Source organism: Macaca mulatta, chromosome X, assembly GCF_049350105.2.
Source record: "Macaca mulatta isolate MMU2019108-1 chromosome X, T2T-MMU8v2.0, whole genome shotgun sequence".
In the NCBI taxonomy this organism is placed as follows: Eukaryota; Metazoa; Chordata; class Mammalia; order Primates; family Cercopithecidae; genus Macaca; species Macaca mulatta.
In genome coordinates this window covers 36,001,658-36,025,801 of record NC_133426.1, presented here as the reverse complement: position 1 = coordinate 36,025,801, position 24,144 = coordinate 36,001,658, and the positions used below count along the sequence as shown (strand labels likewise).

At 36.9% G+C, this 24,144-nt stretch overlaps 1 protein-coding gene across 1 annotated transcript in view; it reads right to left on the bottom strand.

Annotated features, from left to right (window-relative positions):
• Positions 1-19,073, bottom strand: part of CFAP47 (cilia and flagella associated protein 47) — a 427,534-nt gene extending 408,461 nt beyond the window's left edge. The window contains exons 1-3 of the mRNA XM_015127166.3: positions 18,798-19,073; positions 14,482-14,633; positions 709-824 (exon numbers count right to left, since the gene is read on the bottom strand). Of these exons, the coding sequence (XP_014982652.3) occupies positions 709-824; positions 14,482-14,633; positions 18,798-19,073 (544 nt within the window). The remainder of the gene's footprint in view (positions 1-708; positions 825-14,481; positions 14,634-18,797) is intronic.
• Between the last annotated feature and the right edge of the window lie 5,071 nt (positions 19,074-24,144).

The window sequence follows — 24,144 nt, the reverse complement described above, 5'->3', positions numbered from 1 at the left end:
CTGTATGCTATCAGTTTAAAGTGTACATGAATGTACACACACACACATGCACACACACACACACACACACACACACATGCATCCTTATGTAAACTCTTAGGCCACAGTAAGAATCCCTGGAAATAATTCAATCTGAAAAGAGAGAAGCATTTATTCTTTCAACAAAAAAATTAGGAAAAGCCTTCTAGGGAGTTTGATGTTAATTTAAAGTTGAATATGATTGAGAAAGAAGACAAACATTTATTAAGCATCTATGATGAGCCAAGTAAAATACCACAATTCAAAGTATGTACATAATTCACCATCGTACATTTTATCAGTCCCAGTTTATAAATGAGGAATCTCAAGGTCAAAATCCTTAAAAATACTTGCCCCAGATCACATGACTAATAAGGCACTGTGCTCTAATTCTGTCTCTGAACTGTATAACTTCTCTGACACTATCCTGCCTCCTATCCTGAGGTACATCACCAGTCATTTTCTGATTGTATTAATCAGGCTTATAAGGAGAAAGGTTTATTTTTTTTTTTTTTTTGAATTGCTGCCTATCAGTCTTTTACAGTAATACTATTAAGGACCTTTGGTTTTGAGCTATTTCAAATGATAGACTTTTTTCAGTTAAATTAGGTAATCTATTACACAAGATATACATTTCAAATAATATCAACTCTTCTAAAAGTGTAAGTAAATATGACGGGAAGCATTTACCTGGAGCTTTGCCACGGTTATTGATAGTAACCTCTTTAGAATACACTTTACTATTGGCAACCAATGTGCCAAAATTAACTACTGATTGAATTTCCAAATTACAGGATGGAATCAACCTAGGGAGGAGAAAAGAAGGCCACATAATTAATTTAACAATCATAACAGCCTGATCGTTAAATATGTAGGGGAATACAGATGGACACTTAAGTCCTTAAAAGACATTTCAGTTTATTTACAGGTCTACTGGTGGCATATTTTTCAATAAAAGGAATGATGAAATAAAGAAATGAAAACAAGGTAATGGGTTACATTTTTAAAAAAGAAATGAGACTTTATGCATCTAAGTGCATGGTATGCCATCCCAAATAAATAGTTTGAATGTTTCCAAATCTTATGAAATAAAAGAATGCAGTGATGCTGTAACACATCATCTAGGGTCTACAACAAGATGTAAGTACAAAATGATACAATTTATTTTCATATGTATTTCTAAAAAATTCACTGTAGCATATTTGTAGCATGGGTTCATACAAGTTTTTAAAAATCCATTATCATCTTATATACAAACCTCATAAATTTACATACATTTTCTATTTGGCTAGACATTCATGGTTAAAAAGTACCCCTAAGTTTATTATCCTGTTTTGGATGTAGAAAAAGGTCTGAAGAATAATTTCTTAGGAATCTTCACACTTCACACATACACACAGAGAGAGAGAGGGGGAGAGAAAAAAAGAGAGACGGAGTCTACTTCAGTGTTAAGATTTTGGTAATATATAATGATTTCTCTGTGTCTCCATTTTACTATCTCATTAAGTATATTTGCTGATACAAATAGAACAAAGAGGCCTCTACAGATTTTGTTTTCTCAATCCATTTTTCACAATTCCTCTCTCATTTCTTTATACAAAAGGAGAAATCGATGTCGTCTTTTCTTAATTTAATGTTGATGCATTGGTTTGGAGTGGAAACATCTCTGGGACACGAAACTATGGGACAATCGAAAATATTAGTGTTGATATTGATAAAGTGAGTGACTGAAATGATTAGGTAACAAATCTACTTACATAAACGTGTTTATCCAATTTTCTTTCATCAACATTAAAAGAGGGGAATACAACTGACTTAGCTGACACATTGTTAAAAATAATACTTGACAAACAACTGCTGTAATTTTACCCTATAACTTTACAGAGTTGAAAAAATTGAGAGACATTACTACAATAAAATCCTTTCATTCCAATCTACTCATTGTGGAGAAAACTTCTCTCAGCATCCATATCAAAAAATGTTAAATGGGGATAAAATGCACGTGGGATTCACATAAGCAATGAATAACTATCATCCATAAACATGCTAACTAAATAAAAGTTTAAAATGCTCCATTCACCTGATTATAAATATTTCCAGTAATACTTTGCTTTTCTATTAAAAAAACTCATCAAACTTAATTTGATATATGGAGTTTAATCAATTTGTATTAATAATAACATTTATAAGAATTGTTAAAAATATGCATGGATTTATGACCATAGCAAGTATATTTAAACACATATCTGTTTATCTGTTTATGCAATGCACACACATATGTTCATATGTACATATACATATATAGACATAAACTATAGACAAATTGCCTATGCACTTTATTCCTGGTGATCATGAAAAAAAACTTCTAAGCATAAAAATGTAATACATTAGGATGTGATGCTGTGGTGACAAATGGAATGGAGCTACAAATTTAAGAGGAAAAGAGAAGAGGTAAATTTTTCACCTGTTAACTATTATTGATATTTTCATTCTACTGGATACATTTTTAAAAGGCATATAAGTATCTTATTTTTAAATAGCAACCCTTACTATATATAAGTCATTACCTCTTTACAAGTGTTCAAACTAATGATGAAACTCATAGATATTTTTAAATATAAAAGAAGGTCATAGTTTTAGGAGACACATGAAAAAAAGCTCTGAAAATCACTAATTATATCATCTACCAACTAGGGCACTTTTGTTAGTCCAGGTTGATGTGCGAAAATGTAGAAATCAAATATGTAATTTCTCTGTTTTCTTTCTTCTTTTTTCAGGGTTCACTCCACAACAAATAGAAGGATCATTGCATGTCTGATCCATATACAGAAAGTCTAAAGTAAAAATAAATGTGCTCACTCCAAGACAGTTTTTTTAAATCACAACCCAATCATGCCATTATGGAGTAGTTCAGATCCAGTTGGACTAATTTTATTCACAAAACATTCACTGAATATATACAATTTAGATTATAGAAAAAAATAAAACTCTCCTGGACCTCAAGAATTTTACAATCTAATGGAGAGAAGCAAACAAATACAAACTTCTGGTCCAGAAAATATAGCATAAACCCATTTTTTCCTGTTCCTTCTACTAAACACAACTATAAACCCTGAAAATGGTACACGAGGCAAGCAAAAGAGAATGATGAAAGGTGGTGAAAAGGAGAGCTGGCTGATTTAGAACTCTGGGACTGCAGAAACAATAGCAGCAGGGTGTCTTACAATTCCCCCACCAACAGAGAAAGGCCACGCAGACCCAGGATTCTTTGCCTGCTGACCTAGTTAGAATCATTCTTTTTCTGGATCAAACAGGAGCCCCCCTGAACACACCAGGTGAGCCAGACAATGCCAGCCTGGGGATCAATTAAGAGGTATACCAATCATAAGTGACAAGGGGAAGCGCTCTCCTTCTACTCCAGGCCTGAGATCCTGCAGAAGAGGAGTTCTCTTTCTCAGGAGTTCACCTCCTGAGAAAAGGAGTTTTCTGTCCAAAGACACCAAGGTAGTTTGGGGAAACCAGGAAAAAAAAAAGAAAACAAAAGAAAAGAAAAAAAACAGCAATTGCAAGCAGCTATATCTGAAAAGCCTCTTTGTCACTGCTGGCTCAAACCTCTCCTTTTTCACTCAGAGACACGTGGAAAGGTGAGCAGGACCTGCAAGAGATCTAGATACAGCAACTGGCCCAGTACAACAGACTTCTTTGCCCCATAAGTCAGATTTCTCTCTCTATCTGCTCAGAAGACCTGGGCAGCCAGAAGGGTACTTATATAGGGTTCTTACCACATTTCTCCTCTACCAAGAGACATATGGCAGCCAGGCCTGGGAAAAAAAAATTGCCTCCACTCCTTCAGGAAGCACCTACAGAAGACAGTGGGAGCAGTAGTGATAACACATAAACAAAATGGATCAAAATAACACCGCAAACATACTGAAAACTAAACTGTCATCACAACCACAGCATACAAAATAGGCTAAGAAAAACATGCTGAACATAAATGGGGTGTGTGCCTGTTAAAATAATAGATTTAAATAAGACCCAGAGTCTCCTAACATAACAGAAAAAAACATTTAGCATTCAATCAAATATCACCTGTCATAACCAGGAACCAAAAAAATAACAATTTTGATGAGAGCAGACAATCAACAGATGTCAACCAAGATGAACCTCAGGTTGAAATTATCAGGCAAGGATTTTAAAACAACTGACAAAAAAAAAAAATGCTGCAACAAGCAATTTCAAGTTTTTTTTGAAACTAATGAATAAATAGAAAATCTCAGCAAATAAATACAAGTTATAAAAAAGAATCAAATGGAAATTACAGAATTGAATACTACAATAACCAAAATAAAAACATAGTGATGAACACAATACCAGGATGGAGATAACAGAAGATAAAATGAGTGAAATGGAAGCTAGATTAATAGAATTCACCCAGACTTGACAGAGACTGAGAGAGAAAGAGAAAAATATGAGCAAAGTCTCAGGGGCCTGTGGGACAATAATAAATGATCCAATATTTGCATCATTAAAGTCTCCGAAGAAGAGAAGAAAGAGAAAGGGGCTGAAATAATAGTTAAATGCTAATAATGGCTAAAACTTCCAAAACTTGGCAACAGACACTGACATACAAATTCAAAAAGCTGAGTGAACCCAAACCTGATAAACTCAAAGAAAATCATGTAAAGGCATATCATAATTAAACTTTTGAAAACAAAAGATAAAAACAAAAATCATGAAATCAGCCAGAGAGAAAGAATGTGTTCCATATAGAGAAGCACCAAATTAAATGAACGCACGTATCATATCTGACGCCATGGAGTCCAGAAGGAAGTGTCACAATATTTTTCAAGTACTGAAAGAAAAAGAAAACTGTCAACTGAAAACTCGATATCTGTTAAAACTATGTTTGATAATGAAGGGGAAATACAGACATTAGACAAAGAAAAACTAAAAGAACTTGTCACTAGCCAACACACCCTTAAAGATCATCTAAAAACATTCTTCAAGTGGGCAGAGCAAGAAGGCAGAATAGAAGGCTCCACCTATCATCCCTCCTACAAGGACACCAATTTAACCACTATCTATACGAAAAGAAAAAAAAAAAAAAGGAACTTCGTAAGAAGCAAAAATCAGGTGATCACTCACAGTACCTGGTTTTAACTTCATATCACCGAAAGAGGCATCCAAGAGTGTAGGAAACACAGTTTCCTTTGTCAACCCTCCCCAACTCCCGCAGTGGCAGCATGGCAAGGAGAGAGAATCTGTGCATTTGAGGGAGGAAGAGCACAGCAATTGTGAGACATTGCGTTGAACTCAGTGCTGCCCTGTCACAGCAGAAAGTAAAACAGGGGACCTAAGCTGATGCCTGCCTATGGGGGGAACATTTAAACCAGCCTTAGCCAGAGAGGAATCACCTATCCCAGTGGTCACGACTTGAGTTCTAGCAAGCCTTGCCACCATGAGCTAACACGCTCTAGGACCCTAGATAAACTTGAAAGGCAGTCTAGGCCACAAGGACTGTAACTTCTAGACGAGTTCTAGTGTTAAACTGGGGTCAAAGTCAATGGACATGGGGAGACACACAACCTACTAAGACACCAGCTGGTGTGGCTAGGGAAGTGCTTGTGCCAACCCTTCCCCAACCCTAGGCTGCACAGCTCATGGCTTCAAAAGAGACCCCTTCCTTCTACTTGAGGAGAGAAGAGGCAAGAATAAAGAGGACTTTGTCTTGAATCTTGGATACCAGCTCAGACACGGCAGGATAGAGCACCCGTCAGAGGTGTGACGTCACCTTTCCAGGCCCTAGCTCACACATGACATTTCTAGACACACCCTGGGCCAGAAGGAAAGCTATTGCCTTGAAGGGAAGGACCCAGCCCTGGCAGGATTCATTACCTGCTGACTAAAGAGCCCTTGGGCCCTGAGTAACCAGCAGTGATACCTAAGTAGCGTGCCATGGGCCTTGGGTGACACTTGGAAATTTGCTGGCTTCAGGTGAGATTCAGCACATTCCCAGCTGTGGTGGCTACAGGGCAAGACTCCTTCCACCTGACACAGTGGAGGGAAAAGTAAAAGTGTTTTATCTAATACCTTAGGTGTCAGCTTGGTCACAGAGGTATAGAACACCAAGCAGGCCTTTGGGGATCCTGATTCCAGGCCTTAACTCTTGGATGGCATTTCTGGACGTGCCCTGGGCCATAAGGGAGTACACTGCCCTGAAGGATGAGTCCCAGGCTAAACAACATTCACCACAAGCTGACTAAAGAGACCTTTGACCTTAAGAGAACATCAGTAGTAAGCTTGGCAGTACACCCTGTGGGCCAGTGGTGATGGCGGCCATAGGGTGAGGCCCCTCTGCTTCTGGAAAGGGAAGGAAAGACTGGGAAGAACAGTGTCATGTAGTTTGAGTACCAGCTCAGCCACAGTACAATAAGTAGACTTCTAAGGTACTTTACCCCAGTCCCTTGTTCCTGGATGGTACCCCTGGACCCACCCAGAAAACTCTCCAGAACATTAGACTGAGCAAAGATTTCTTGAGTAGCACCCCACAAGCACAGGCAACCAAAGCAAAAATTGGCAACTAGGATCACATCAAGTAAAAAAGTTTGTGCACAGCAAAGGAAACAATCAACAAAGTGAAGAGACAACCCACAGTATGGGAAAAATATTTGCAAACTACACATCTGACCAAGGATTAATAACCAGCATATATAAGGACCTCAAACAACTCTCTAGGAAAAAATCAGTAGTTAAATTTTAAAATGGGCAAAAAATTTGAATAGACATTTCTTGAAAGAAGATATACAAATGGCAAACAGTCACATGAAAAAGTGCTCAACATCGCTGATCATCAGGGAAATGCAAATCAAAACTACAGTGAGATATCATCTCACCCCAATTACAATGGCTTTTATCCAAAGGTTAGGAAATAACAAATGCTAGCAAGGATGTGGAGAAAAGGTAACCCTCATACACTGCTGGTAGGAATGTAAATTAGTACAACCACAAAGCAAAGGAGAACAGTTTGGAGGCTCCGCAAAAAACTATAAACAGAGCTACCATAAGATCCAGCAATCTCACTGCTCAGTATATACCCAAAGAAAGGAAATCAGTGTATTGAAGGGATATCTGCACACTCATGTTTATTGTAGCATTATTCACAGTAGCCAAGAATTGGAAGCAACTCAAGTGTCCATCAACAGATGAATGGATAAAGAAAATGTGCTACATATACACAATGAAGTACTATTTAGCCATAAAAAATGAGATCCAGTCATTTACAACAACATAGTAACTAGAGGTCATTATGTTAAGTGATATAAGCCAGACACAGAAAGACAAGCATTCTATTTCTCACTTATTTGTGTGATCTAAAAAATAAAATAATTGAACTCATGAAGATAAAGAGTAGAAGGATGGTTGCCAGAGGCTGGGAAGAGTAGCTGGGGGTAGGAAAGAAGGGGGAGGGTTAATGCGTGCAAAAATATAGTTAGAAAGAATAAATAATAAGACCTGGTATTTACTATCACAACAAGGTGACCATAGTAAAAAATAATTTAATTGCACATTTAAAAATAACTAAAAGACTGTAACTGGATTATTTGTAACACAGGGATAAATGCTTGAGGTGATGGACACCTCATTTACCTTGATGTGATTATTAGTCATTGCATGCCTGTTATCAAAATATCTCATGTAAACCTTAAATATATACACATACTATGTACCCATAAAAATTAAATATGGCCAGGCGTGGTGGCTCACGCCTGTAATCCCAGCACTTTGGGGGGCCAAAGTGGGCAGATCACAAGGTCAAGAGACCAAGACCATCCTGGCTAACCTGGGGAAACCCTATCTCTACTAAAAATAAAAAAATTAGCTGGGCGTGGTGGTGCGTGCCTATAATCCCAGCTACTCAGGAGGCTGAGGCAGGAGAATCACTTGAACCCGGGAGGCGGAGGTTGCAGTGAGCCGACATCGCACCCCTGCACTCCAGACTGACGACAGAGTGAGACTCCGTCAAAAAAAAAAAAAAATTAAAGATAATAAAGTTCTTCAGAAAGTCAGGAAATAATAAAAGAGAATCTTGGAGTATCAGAAAGAAAAAAATGGAGGAGGCTGGGCATAGTGGCTCACACCTGTAATCCCAGCACTTTGGGAGGCCAAGGTGGGAGGATTGCTTGAGCCAAGAAGTTTGAGACCAGCCTGTACAACATAGTGAAACCCCACCTCTACAAAAATTAAAAGTGCATGGTCGCATGCACTTGTAATCCCAGCTACTCAGGAAGCTGAGGCAAGAGAATAGCTTGAAGCCAAGAGGTGGAGGTTGCAGTGAGCCAAGATCACGCCATCTCACTCCAGCCTGGGCGACAGAGGGAGACTCCGTCAGAAAGAAAGAAAGACAGAAAGACAGAAAGACAGAAAGAAAGACAGAAAGAAAGACAGAAGGAAAGAAGGAAAGAAAGAAAGAAGGAAGGAAGGAAGGAAGGAAGGAAGGAAGGAAGGAAGGAAGGAAGGAAGGAAGGAAGGAAGGAAGGAAGGAAGGAAAAAGAAAGAAAGAAAGAAAGAAAGAAAGAAAGAAAGAAAGAAAGAAAGAAAGAAAGAAAGAAAGAAAGAAAGAGAGAAAGAAGGACAGAAAGAAGGACGGAAGGAAGGAAGGAAGGAAGGAAGGAAGGAAGGAAGGAAGGAAGGAAGGAAGGAAGGAAGGAAGGAAGGAAGGAAAAATTAGCCAGGTTTGGTGCATGTTTGTAGTCCAAGCAACTTGGGGGGCTGAGGTGGGAGGAACATTAGAGCCCAGAAACTTGAGGTTGCAGTGACCCATGTTGACACCACTGAACTCCAACCTGGGCAACAGAGGAAGACCCTGCCTCAAAAAAGAGAAAGGAGGGAAGCAAGGAAAGAAGAAAGGAAGGGAGGGAGGGAGGAAGCAAAGAAGGAAAAAAAGGAAGGAGGGAGGGAGGAACAATGGAAATAGCAAAACACTAGCAACATACAATCAGCTATATTTTTTCTCATAAGTTTTATAAATTATATTTGATGATGAAAACAAGAATCATAACACTCTTAGATATTCAAGATAGTAATATTTAAAAGTAGGGAAAGAAAAAAAGACTCGGATGGAAATGAAGCTTCTACGCTTCACTTAAAGTGACAAAATGTTTATGCCACTAGAATATTATATCACGTATGTATATTGAAATACCCAGAGAAACCACTACAATAATTATGCAAAGAGATGCAAAAAAAAACAGTATAAATACATGAAGACGCAATCCTAAAATAACCTTCAATTAACCTACAGGATTGCAAAAATGAGAAACAGAAGTATGAGAAACAAAGAGAACAATGAGAAAACAAATAATAAACAAGCAGACAAGTTATAGCATATACAAATTAACTTCAATATAAATAGTCTAGATACAACAATCAAAAGACAGAGGTTGAAAATATGGGGAAGGCAACCATTGCCCAACTATATGCTGCTGCTTAGAAGAAACTCAGTTTAAATACAAGGCCATAGTAGGGTGAAAGTAAACAAATAGGAAACAACATAGTATTCAAATTTTACTTAGAAAAAAAGTGCAAAAAGCTATATTAATATCTAATAGAGGCTTCAGTGCAAGAAAATCACCATGAACAAAGAGGGATATTATATATAATAAAAGGATCAATCTAACAGAAAGGAATAATGATCATAAATATGTCCATAATAAACCTGTGGAAATTAACACACTTTTAAATAATCCAGGAGTCAAAGAGAAAGTTTAAAAAAAATTAAATACATAAAACTGAGTCAAAATAAAAATATATAAAAATTTGTAGGGCACAGCTAAAGTAGTGCTGAGGGTCATTTATAACGTTACATATTTACATTAGAAATGAGAAATTGTCTCAAACTCATTGTCTAATTTCCAATATCAAAAACTAGAACAAGAGCAATATTAATTCAAATCAAGCAGAAGAAAAGAAATAATAGAGAGCAGCAACCAAGAGAATTTAAAATAAAATGATAGGAAAGTCAATGATAGAAAGCTGATTCTTTGGAAAAAAAGTCAATAAAGTTGATAAGCCACTAGCAATACTTTAAAAAAGGACAAAATACACACATGTTCAACATCAGAAATGAAAGAAAGGATATCACTACAGATGCAGCAGCTTATTATTTATTTAAAAATAATAAGAAAAAAATTCTAACAACTCTAAAATAATAAATTTGACAACTTGGAATTGGAAGAATTCCGTGGAAATCAGAAACTACAGTAACTCCACCAACATAATAATATAGGCAGTATGAATAGCCCTATAAGAATTAAAAAACTAAATTCATAATTTAAAACATTCTGAAAGAAAAATCTCCAGGCCAAACAGTTCCACTAGAGAATTCTACCATTTAAATAATTGCTATCAATATTAAATAAGTTCTTCTAGAATACAGAAGAGGGAGCATTTCCAAATTCATTTTATGAGGCTGGCACTATCCTGATAGCAAAACCATACAACGACAATAAAGAAAAGCAAACCAATCAATCAATCAAACAAACAAACTATAAACCAATATCACTAACAAACTGGGACACAATAATCCCTAATAAAACAGGAGCAAATCAAATTCCAGAATATATAAAAAGAATGATGCAAGATGAGCCACACTCTGACACCCAGGCTGAAGTGCATTGGCATGATTTCAGCTCACTGCAACCTCCACCTTCCAGGCTCAGGTGATTCTTGTGCCTCAGCCTTCCAAGTAGCTGAGATTACAAGTGTGCACCGCCACACCCAGCTAATTTTTGTATTTCTAGTAGAGACGACGTTTCTCCATGTTGGCCAGGCTGATCTCGAACTCCTGGCCTCAGGTGATCCGCCTGCCTCAGCCTCCCAAAGTGCTGGGATTACAAGGGTGAACCACTGAGCCCAGTTTCACCACTCTTACACAACAAAATACTGAAAGTTCTAGCCATGTAAATAAAGCAAGAAAAAAAAGGTGAAACGCATATACTTTGGAATGGGAAAAAACACACAAATGAACTATCCCTGTCTGCAGATGACACAATTATCTACATATAAGATGGCAAAGAATCTAGAAAACATACAAAAACCTCCTAAAAAGGGAGTTCAGCAAGGTTAGAGGATACAATGTCAACAAACAAAAATCAATCACTTCTCTGTATATAGCAACAAGGAATATGCAGTAACCAAAATTAAAAACACAATATTATTTGCAATCACTCCAAAGAAAATGAAATAGTTATATACTTAACAACACATGTAGAGAATCTCTGTGCTGAAAATTACAAAATACTGATAAAAGAAATCAAAGAAGACCCAAATAAATGGAAAGACACAGCACATTCATATTTGGGGAGACTTACCATAGTAAAGATGTCAATTTCCCTCAAATTGATCTATAAGCTAAGCTCAATTATTCTCAAAATCCCAGCAATATTTTTTTTCAGGCTCAGAAAGATTATTCTAAAACTTACATGGAAAGGTAGAGATATTTTGATAACTAAACTAATGGTGACAAAGAATAATACGTGAGGAATTACTGTACATGATATTAAGAATTACTATATAGCAAAGGTAATCAAGGTAGCATGATGTTGGCAAACGTATGGATACACAGATGAATGGAAAAATGCAGAACACAGAAATAGACCAATGCAGATTATGCTGAAGTGATTTTTATCAAGGGCATACAATTCAATGAAGGAAAATAGCTTTTTCAACAAATTTGGTCGGAGCAATTGAACATCTATAGGCAATAATTAGAACCTCAATGTAAACCACACTTTATACAAAAATTAATTCTTTAATTTTTTAATGTAAAACTTTAAAAGTTAAAAATAGGAGAAAATCTTCAACCATTACGATCAAGGGTTAGGCAAAGAGTTCTTAGACTTAACACTAAAAAGCAGTACTAATTTAAGGAAAATTGATAAATTGGACATCATTGAACATAAAAAAAAAACCGCTTTTGTTCTACAAAATACCCTGTTAAAAGGATGAAAAGTCAAACCTCAAACTGGGAGAGCATATTCGCAAGCTACATAACCATCAAAAGGCTTGTATCCAGAATATACAAAGAAATTGCAAAATTCAATAATAAAGAGCAGTATAATCAGAAAATGAGAAAAACACATTAACAGAGATTTCACTAGAGAGGGTACTCAGATGGCAAAGAAGCTCCTGAAAATATGTTGTCAACATCATTAGTCATGGGGGAAATGCAAATTAAAACTATGGAGAGATTCCATTAAATATCTATCAGAATCGCTAAAATTTTTAAATAGTGATGAAAGCAAAAAATACTGGCAAATATATCGTCCAAGTGGAGTACTCATATATCACTATTTGAAATGTAAAATGGCATAGGTGCTCTCAAAAGCAATTTGGGATTTTCTGTTAAACAAAATACGTAATTACCATGTGACCCTACAATTACACTCATGAGCATTTATCCCAGAAAAAATAAAAACTTATGCTCACACAAAACTTGTACAAGAATATTAAAACAGCTTATTTGTGATAGCTAAAAACTGGAATCTGTCCCTTTGTTCTTCAACAGGTCACTTGTTAAACAAATATATATATATATATACATATATAATATATATATATATCATAGAATACTATTCAGCAATAAAAAGGAACAAAATATTGATACATTCAACAACTTGGCTGAATCTCCTGCAAGAAATGTTGCTGCAAGAAAAAAACAGAAGGCTACATAGTATGTGATTCAATTTATGTAATATATTTGAGATGACAAACATTTTAGACATAGAAAACAGATTAGCAGTATCCACAGTTTAGGGATTGTAGGTGTGAGGCAGAAGGGAAGTAGATACAGTTGTAATAAAGCAACAGGAGGGATTTTCTTGTGGTATTGGAACTGTTCACTGTCTTGACTGTGGTGGTGGATACAAGAACCTACACAGGTGATAAAAAATGTATAGAAATTGATAACACACATGCACACACATATACACACACACACACACCCCTTCCTTCAACCTTGTCCATCACACCAAAAGAGGGGCAGTGCTCTCCTTATATTGCAACCGTGGTGAGAAATAGACTTCTGATGAGAGAGGGCATCAGAAACAAGAAACAAAACTCTGGAAACAAGAAAAAAATCTGTTTTTGAGGACAGAAGCATCTTCAACCTGTCTCTTCATACATACCACAAACAAGCAAATCTGAGTTCCACTCATAGATATGTCAAAGTGCAGAATGCATCCAAAATGGTTCTATTTAAATTGCAAAACACAAATTAAATATTTATACTGGGTTAATAGCTTGTTTTTTTCCTACCATGTGTCTACTGTTTGATTCCTATGCAAAATGGGATGATGTGCTAAATCAGAACTTCTCAACAACGCGAAGAAACAAAATAATTGAGGATCTAAATTTAGCTCATAGAAATGAAAAAGAAAGGGAATTGTTTTTTTGTTTTGTTTTGTTTTGTTTGAGACAGGGTCTCACTTTGTCACCCAGACTGGAGTGCAGTGGTGTGATCTCGGCTCGCTGTAGCCTCTACCTCTTGGGTTCAAGTGATCCTCTTGCTTCAGCCCTACAAGTAGCTGGGACTACAGGCATGCACTACCACTCCCAGTTATTTTTTTTTTTTTTTGTATTTTCTGTAGAGGTGGGGTTTCACCATGTTGCCCAGGCTGGTCTCCAACTCCTGAGCTCAAGTGATCCACCCACCTTGGCCTCCCAAAGTGCTAAGTACTAGGATTACAGGCATGAGCCACCGCACCCAGCTTGAATAAAAGGGAATTTTTTAAAAGGTATATATCTAATACCACGTAATCAGCAGAAAATATTCCAAATTAATTCTGTAGGTGTTGGGAAAATAGAGGCAAAAGAAAACACCTATGGAAACCACATTTTGCTGGGGAAAAGGAGGATCATACATGTATGTATATAAATAAAGAAACACTGTAAATTTTAACACTAATTTTGATAGATAAATTTACAATGAACAGAAATATACTTTTTAATATTAAAAAACAACAAATGAATCATCATTCATCCTGGTCAAATAAATAATTTGAAACAACCAAGTCAGTCACTTAGCTCTTTTTTATACTCATATCCATCCACATTTTTCAACCAGTCTTAGAAGAACAGCATTTTGACTTTTTTGACACCAAACATTTGCCTAATTTAAAATTTAGTGAAGTGAACCTGACAATACTTTAAAATTAACTTAAAATGTGAATACAAGTTTGCAATAATCCAATTATTAATACATTCAATTGTTGAATGTTATTTTAATAAAAATAACAGAGAATGAGGTTTCATTTCTTACAAACATTACAATTTTCTAAAAATGTGTCCTTTAAGTTCAACTGTAAGGAAACTATGTCAGAAAAAATACAGAATATTACTTTGACCCTCATTTTTATTTAAAGAGTATTCAAAACGTCAGCATGAACTATGAAGATTACATACCCAATTAGAGGAATTTCTGTTGTTTTATTTTCTATTGAAATAAGTAGTCGGTCAAAAGTGTCTTCATCTTTATCAGGATGATATTCCACCATAGCTGTCATCTGAAGGCCAGAAGCAAGTTCTTTATCCAGACTGGTCAACATCAGTTTAAACTTCAGTGGGAGAAAGAGAATCAAATTATACATCTTAACTCCTTATAAAAAAAATATCGTGGCCAGGCACAATGGTTCACGCCTGTAATCCCAGCACTTTGGGAGGTGGAAGCCAGCGGATCATGAGTTCGGGAGATCGAAACCATCCTGGCCAACATGGTGAAACCCCATCTCTACTAAAATACAAAAAATTATCCAGGCGTGGTGGTGCCCACCTGTAGTCCCAGCTACTCGGGAGGCTGAGGCAGGGGAATTGTTTGAACCCGGAAGATGGAGATTGCAGTGAGCCAAGATCGCACCATTGCACCCCAGCCTGGGTGACAGAGCAAGACTCCATCTCAAAAAATAAATAAATAAATAACGTGAGCAACTATAGTTAGGAGTGTTATATTATTATCAAAATACAGGCTCTATTCCTGCCCTAATGCCAAAGACTTTTTAATTTTGTTTTTAATTGACAAATAATTGTATATATTCGTTGAGTACAATATGATGTATTAATACAGGTATATATTGTGGAACGAGCAAATCAGGCTAATTAACATATCCATCACATCACTTATTTATTTGTACTGGGAACATTTAAAATCCATTCTTTTAACAATTTTGAGATATACAATACATTATTATTAACTATAGTCACCTTGCTGTGCAATAGATCACCCGAACTAATTCTTCCTGTTTAACTGAAATTTTGTACCCTTTGACCAACATTTTTCCTTTCTCTGCCCACCTCAACCCTCAGTCTTTGGTAACCACCATTCTACTCTCTACTTCTATGAGTCTAAATTTTTATATTTCACATATAAGTGAGAGCATGTGATATTTGTCTTATGTACCTAAAGGCAAAGACTTAATGCTCATGTTTATATCTATCTGATTCTAGATCTTTAAGATATGCTTTCAAGAGTACACAACTTGAATCTGACAATGCAGGTAGCTAAGAAACATATAAATGCCAATAGGCTAGTTTAAAATATACATATAGAACTAATATGGCCTCTATTATAAGAAGCTTAAAATCTAAATACAGAAAAAAGGAAGAAGAGGGGGTATGGCTCAGTGGTAGAGCATTTTGACTGCAGAAAAAAGGAAGAACAACCTAATAAAAATGTTGCTCAATCATATACATACATAATATATACCCACATGCACGTACATATGTGTTTGTGCATAAATATACACACACATATATAAGTATATATATATACACATATATATAAGTATATATTATATACACATATATATGTGTGTGTGTGTATATATTTATATACACATATATGTGTGTGTGTGTATATATATTTATATACACATATATGTGTGTGTGTGTATATATATATACTTTTTTTTTTTTTTGAGATGGAGTCTCGCTCTGTCACCAGGTTGGAATGCAGTGGTGCAATCTCGGCTCACCGCAACCTCCACCTCCCAGGTTCAAGCGATTTTCCTGCCTCAGTCTCCTGAGTAGCTGGGAGGTGCGCGCCACCATGCCCAGCTAATTTTATATTTTTAATAGAGACGGGGTTTCACCATGTTGGCCAGGATGGTCTCAATCTCTTGACCTCGTGATCTACCCGCCTCAGCCTCCCAAAGTGCCGGGAATCACAGGCATGAGCCGTCGTGCCCGGCCCTCATATGTATATTGTATATGCTTTATTCATGGGAATTTGAGCTTCATAACTTGGAAGAAATATAAAAGAAGAATATAACGAAGAGGACAAAAACACTTTTGTTCTAGTAAGACATGTGCTTGGCGCCAGGAAAAATATAAAGGGAGAAAAAAGAGAAATAATATCTGTTATGCATTTATAATGTGTCAAGCATTTTACATCTATTATCTTATGTAAATACACTTCTACAGTCCTGTGAGGCTGATAGTAAGGCTCTCAGTATATAGATGAGGGAATTGGATATGTAAAGTATAATTAATGTCTGAAGTCACTCAGGAAGTGAAGATTCAAAAACATATCTATCTGACTCTAAATCATAAGCACTTCCTCCCCTTCAGCTAGAAAGAGTCCCTCTCCTGAATATATAATCTCTTTAAAGAAGCAGACCACAAACCTCTCGAAAATTAAATATAAGCCAGGGACTAGTTAATCACCATATGAGTGATACAGACATAAGTGTCATGAAAATCCATGAGAGGACATGATTATTGTGGGCTAGGAAGGAGTGTACCTGGTCTTGTCTTAGAGAATGGATATTAAAAGTGGAGAAGAAGCGAGGAAGGTGCTCAGTATAGGTGTAAAAATACATAGGGTCAATACAGGTTCTTGAGTCTGGGTGAAAAACAAGCACTGCTGTATGTTAGAGGAATCATTTTCTGAGTAATTATAATAGTGATGATGACAATGACCTCTCCACAGCACCTTGTTTTTACTTTTTCTTATCCCCCACCCCCACAAGATGCACTTTTCACTATTTATCTAATTCCCTTTATGAAGGATCAGGAGTGCATTTCATAGTCTTGCAACAAAGGAAAATTCACACTGATATTGGCTTCTAACTAGTAAGCATATCTGGATGTTCTCTTGTCAATGTCAAGACTTGTGGAATGAATTGTTTTCCATTATATCCTAGAAATGAAACCAATTATAATATTTTTCTTGTTACTGCACAGAAAACATCCATACAAGTGTCCCCAGAACATCCATAAAATAGCGTTTGTCCACATCCAAACATTACCACCAGCTTGAGTTTCAAAAGAAAGTATTTTCAGATACACATTTAATTGTTCAATAAATATGTGCTAAGGTAGTGAAATAACACAGCCTTTCCCTAATTTTACAGTATTTGGAGCAAGCAAGTACTTTTTGATTTAAAGAGGAGTCAGTAGTCTCTCGAGATATACTTTTTAATAAAAATATTTAAATATAAAAACCATTAAAACCTGATTCCATTGATATGAAAGCCAAGGACAGGCCAAACTAATCTATGGTGTTAGAAATCAGAATAGTGGTCAGTTCCACAGGGTGATTACTCCAGGTATTGTAAGGAAGAAGCACTGGTGATCTTGGGTGGTGAAAATATTCTATTATTTGACCCAGGTGGTAGCTAATGGAGATTATATATCTAGCTATCTGTCTACACACACATATATATTTATTTTTTTGTAAATTCATCAAACTTTACTTTTGAGATCTGTGCACTTTAGTGTAAGTAAATAATACATCGATTTTTTAACAGAGCAAAAATTAGAACATGGAAATCCTTTTTCTCATTGCTCTTCTAATCATTAACATAGGTTTTTTCTACATATATACAAAGAAATATATGTAAATTTAATCTAAAATTATGGACATCTTTTTATTTCTGCACATATAAGTCAGGCTGTATTCAACACTATTTTTCATTAGGAATATCTCTTGAACTTTTCAGTTATTTATTGCTTATATTTCAAAAATTCTTACCACGTTTCCCATATGAAAAATTTGCCTGAGAAAATGTGATCGTACTGAACTAATAATCATCCATTCACACACATGATGTAAAATAACACAGTGAGATACAGAGGAAATTCTGCCCACTTTTAAATTATAAGATAGAAACACCCTCTCAGAACAATAACTATCTTGATGGTTAGATCTGTACTAAAACCCCCTCATTAGTTTCTAAGTTCTATGAGGGCAGGGCTGTGTCCATTCTGTATTCCTCATGTCTATTGCCTGTTATAGAGTAGGTGCTTAACAAATGCCTGTTATAGAGTAGGTGCTTAACAAATGTTTGTTAAAATATGAAATAATGAACCTTTCCACTAATCCTACAGTTCCTGGAGTTATCAGGCACTTTATGATTCAAAGGACAGTTAATAGAGAATTTTGTTCTCATAATTCTTAAGGCAACAGCAAAATCATAAAACCAAACTGCACAGATTTTGGGATTGTTAACAAGTTTCTAAACCCAGGTTGAAGAAATGGGGAGGCTCTAAGTCAGCTTTTCTCCACCCTGCCCTCCCCATCTCCTAATCCTTAACGAAACAGAAAACAAAGAGGGGGGGAAAAAAAAGAGCACACACACACAAACCTGTCACTGTTTCCCAGGAAGCCCAATCCTCCCTCCATCCCTGCAGGAGCCAGATGACTACTCCCTGGGGCAAAGAGAGACGCAGTGTGAGGAGGCGCTCTCACAAGGTCCTGCTCCCAGCACCCCTTAGTGTGTCACCTGTGGCTTGATGGGCTCCTTAAATCGGATTTTCTGGTTCCAGCGGCCAAGATTATGCACAGTAATCGGGAGGCGGTACACCCTCCCGGCCATCGTGTCCAGGAACTTCACCTCAGCCGGGATCACCCGCAGCTGCATGTCTTTCCCCGGGCTATCCACATCCCGGGAGACGAGGGAACCCCTTTGGATGCTCATGGCGAGGGAACCCCTTTGGATGCTTATGGTGAGGGAACCCCTTTGGGTGTTCACGGCGAGGGAACCCCTTTGGGTGTTCATGGCTGCCCTCTCGGTAGCCAGAAAACAGATGTGGATCTGTCCGGCCAAGGATTAGCGGCAACGACCGTCGCTAGGCAACGATCAGACGCCACGCACTAGTTTCAAGCCCTGCTCTCATTGGCGCCTCCCAACCTGCGCGAGTTGGTAACGGGAACAGAATAACCCTCAGGTCACAGGCGTCACCAGAGTAACTGAAAAACACGCTGTGGCAGCCCAAACGTCAGAGGCACCTCACTTTGCCATGGCCTGGCAAGGTATTAAAATCACAGAGGCTTAGTGGGCATTTTCCTGGACCTCTCTTAAGACCAAGTTTAAAGTACCATGCATTTCAAAGAAATCTGCCCATAGATGCACTGTAAACTGGCCTTATAATTCAATTAAAATTTAAATTTACAAAGAAAAAAAAAGATCAGTGAAAGTGATGTGCTCACGTGGTCTATTAAGGCAGCAAGATATAACAAAAAGGGAGAAATATAGGAGAAACAAAGTCAGTGTCTCCTAGATGTCCTGCTCAGTGATCTCTACGTCAGTGTTTCTGAATCAGAATGTTTCTTCCAATAGCAAAATATTGGATTAATGTGAATACCAATCAGTAGCGATGGATACAATAACTTACTGTTTATTTATGATGAATAATAATGTAGATCTGTGTTGATATAAGAGGTATCCATTATACAGTATTAAATTTTAAAATTAACCAAACGGTATGCATATTGTGACACCTGTATGTTTTTAAATGTACACACACACACTGTAAAAGCAATCCTTTGGGTCTTTTGTTAAAATGCAGATTCTGTTTCAGTATATCTGAAGCAAGGTCTAAGTATCTGTATTTATGACAAGCAAGCTCCCAGGTGATTACAATGCTTCTGGTTCAGGGGCCACACATTGAATATAGAGGCTTTAGGAACCTTGTTAACTATTCCAGGGTCTTCATTTGTGAAATGGTGTTACTCAGGAGATAGAGATCACACATCTTTGCTGCTAGATGAGGACTTTTCCAACAAACTCATACTCACATTGCCCAGTCCCTACTCTCTCCTCGTCCTTCTTCTATTATCTAAGAGTTTCAAAATACACCACGCACTTTCATTTCTTCCTTGTTACTGCACATTATGTTCACTCTGAGAATGGCCTCTCCATCTGCCAGCCAAACAGTCAGTCATTCTTCAACAGTAAAACCTTTCCCACAACACTTTTACAAGGTTCTCACAGAACCAAGATGATAAAAGTTTCTTGCTTCATTTTCTACAAGGATGCAGATATTAATAAGTAGTTCTAAATGCAAAGACAAGTAGTCACATTTCTTGGAACTGCTGTCAATAGTTGAAAAATAGCAGAAGTGGTGATTATTATTTGTAAATTCTTAGGAATTGATAGATGCAAACTATTGACATTATCTTTCAAAATTCTATGTATCTTGGTTTAACAAGTGGGAGATGTGAATCATGGCTGGAATTTTTATACTAGTCGCTACTACCATATCACAATACAAATCCTGTCCATGTTCCTGAGCCCCTAAGCGGGACAATTTTACAGCACTGAAATAACAATAGCTCATATAACTTGACTGAATCAAGACCATAGTTCATACAAAGCCCCTCAATCAATTTCTGAAAAAATTGGAAACTCCAAAGAAGCCTCAAAACTCCCTATTTTTTACTCTCAAGGAGAAAACCCAAGTGGTTAGAGTAGTGACTAAGATGTTACTGAAATAGGATAAAAAGATTTCCTCTAGGCACACAGCCATAAAACGAAACAAAATAATGGCCTTCGAAGCAACTTGGATGGAGTTGTAGGCTGCTATCTTAAGTGAAGTAACTCAGGAATGGAAAATCAAATATCCTATGTTCTCACTTATAAATAAGAGCAAAGCTATGAAGATGCAAAGGTATAACAATGATATAATGGGCCAGGCGTGGTGGCTCACACCTGTAATCCCAGCACTTTGGGAGGCCAAAGCAGGTGGAACACCTGAGGGCAGGAGTTCGAGACCAGCCTGGCCAACATGGTGAAACCCCATCTCTACTAAAAATACAAAAATTAGCCAGCGTGATGACGCATGCTTGTAGTCCCAGCTACTTGGGAAGCTGAGGCAGGAGAATCTCTTGAACCCAGGAGACAGAGGTTGTAGTGAGCCAAGGCTGCACCACCACACTCCAGCCTGATCAACAGAGTGAGACTATGTCTCAAAAAAAAAAAAAAAAAGAATAATGTAATGAACTTCGGAGGCTCGGGGAGAAGGGCAGAAGCAGGGTGAGGGATAAAATACTACACATTGGGCATAGTATACACTGCTCGAGTGACAGGGTCACCAAAATCTCAGAAATCACCACTAAAGAAGTTATTCAGATAGCCAAAACCACCTGTTCCCCCAAAATCATTGACATAAAATACAAAAGTATAGTAATCAATGTGTTTATGAAATAATTGGGAAGTGAGTAAGTAGCATATGATTAAAAGTTCTTCCAGATAATAAAAAGCCATGCCAATAAGAATAAAGTGATGAGACTAATGCCTGGATAGACTAGAATAGCATGAATTGGATGGCAGCAGGATGAATTAACAGAAAAATAATCCATTATTTTTACAAAGGATATGATGAATGAGGAAAGGCTTCAAGAGAGCAGGGACAAAGGATACACATTTCTCTAATGTTAGCAACAAGTGTGCCTTACTACAAACAGAAATCATTTCAGAGACGGCTAACTATGCTGCATTATCCACTTTTCCTATTTTTTCATGGTAGAGTTTTTAGATGTGCCTATGACTGTACAGGTTCATTACATTTTCCAGGCTTTCTTGTTGCTAGATGTAGCCATGCAAACAAGGTTTGGTTGTGAGTGTAACTGACTTGTACCACTTCTGAATTATAAAGTTAAAGTGGTGCCTTACAATGATGGGAGATGCTTTCCCTACCCTCTTATCTTGCTTCTTAGGCTCGTTGTAAATATGGTAGTGGGTCACCTGATCACTTTAAGGTAGATAAGAGTGAAAAGATCAAAGGAGCCTGGGCCTTGACTAAATTGTATAGCAAAACTACCAACACAGCTGGGACTATTATTTGAGAGAGAGTTGAAACTAAATAATATTTAATGCACTATTAGTTTGAGTCCCTATGGAGCAGCTAAATCTAATCAACACAGATGCCAACAGAGGACAGGAACTCTGAAGGGCATGTCCCCATGAAGTTGAACAGTTCTGATAATATCAGCCTATTAGATTGAGTATCATAACTTTTGAAAAACCTTGTTTTAGCCGTCCAAAGCTCCTGCCAACCTTTCCTACCTCTAGACTACTGTGGTGACCCTCGATTTTCCTCTCATATTCACTGGTGGCAAATACCTGATGGCAAGTAATATCTCTGGTTCCTGAGTAATTAGAGATTCCTGAGTGAAACAGGCCATTGAAAGCTAATCATCTGAGGCAGTATCTCTCATGAGGAGAGGCCTCACTTGATAGTAACAAGAGTAATTTTTGCATTACTTTACTCTACTACAGGGCCATTTCTCATACTACCTGAAAGGATGTTGGCACTTTCAGTCAATCTATCACCCAAGCAGAGTTGGATAATAACATCCAGAGGAATCGAGAGAAAGACAAGCAATCTAAAATACCAGGACTTTCCAGTGTGGAAATGTGAAGAATTAGGAAAGAACTTGACTGAATTATATAGTACTCACATGAATGAGCAAAATAGACACAAACTTTTTCATGAAACTTTAAAACTGACAACACTCTGAAAATCTCACAATGGTAGTTTTATAGCAGAATTTCTCAACCTCAGAACTATTGACATTTTTTGACCAGATAATTATATTTTTAAGGTCCTATCCTATGCATTGTAGAATATTTAGCTACTTCTTTGGCCTTTACCCACTAAATGTCAGTAGCACATCCCCCTCCCTTCAATTATGACAACCCAAACTAACTCCAAACATTGCTACATGTACCCATGGGGCACAGGGGAAGGGGGACTATTTTCTCCCTCTTTTTTATATCACTCGTAGCATACTATTACATCATTACTTTATTGCTTATTTCATACAACAATACATCTTGGAAGTCATATCAGTATATCAAGAGTATCTTCATTTTTTACAATAGCATAATATTCCATTATGTGGATGTATAATAATTTATTGACCTGGTGAACTTCTGATTCACCTTGAGTTGTTTGCAATCTTTTAAAAACTACAAACACGGTAGTGATGACTGTTGTCGTGTATGTTTTTTCTCACATGTGTGAGTATATCTATAGAATAATATAGAATTACTATAAGGAGAATTGATCAAAGTTCTGTGCACTTGTCAATAGATGGTTATCCAGAAATGTCACTGTTAATAGAAACTAGAAAGTTGTTCTTCACTGAGTTTATATTCATCATAGTCTAGCAAAAAATGAGAGTACATTTCTTCCCACACCTAAGCTGCTACAGTATGTATAGTAGGCAGGGTTTCTAAAATGCCCCCTCCACTCATATATCCTGAACTAACTCACAAAACCTGTGGATACGATGAGTTATCACTACCACGATTATGTAAATTTGTATGGCCTAACTGATCGTAAGATAGGGAGAGTATCCAGGTGAGCCTAATTTAACATAAGCGCATTTTCTCTAGCTCAGGCGTGAGAAGTCAGAGACATTTTTAGCATGAGAAGGACTTAATACACCATTACTAATTTGAATTTGAATACGCTAGTATAAATGAAGTAAATCCTATCAACAACCTAAATGACCTGGGAATCAAGTTCTTCCCCTAGAGCCACCAGAAAAGAGTGTAGCTCTGCGGGCATCTTGATTTTGTTCATTTGAATTTCTGAGCAGAGAATCCAGCCATGCAGTGCTCAGACTTCTGACCCCAAAAAAACGTGAGATAATAAATGTCTGTTGTCTTAAGTTGTTAACTTTGTGGTAATTTGTTATGGAGCAATAGAAAACAAAAACTTTGTTTATCGATGTTTTGATTTTTTTTGCAACTATCTTACATAAATTTCCATGCAGCTTAATTTGCATTTCTCTTATTATGATAGAAATGAACATCTTTTCATTTATTTAAAAGTCATTAG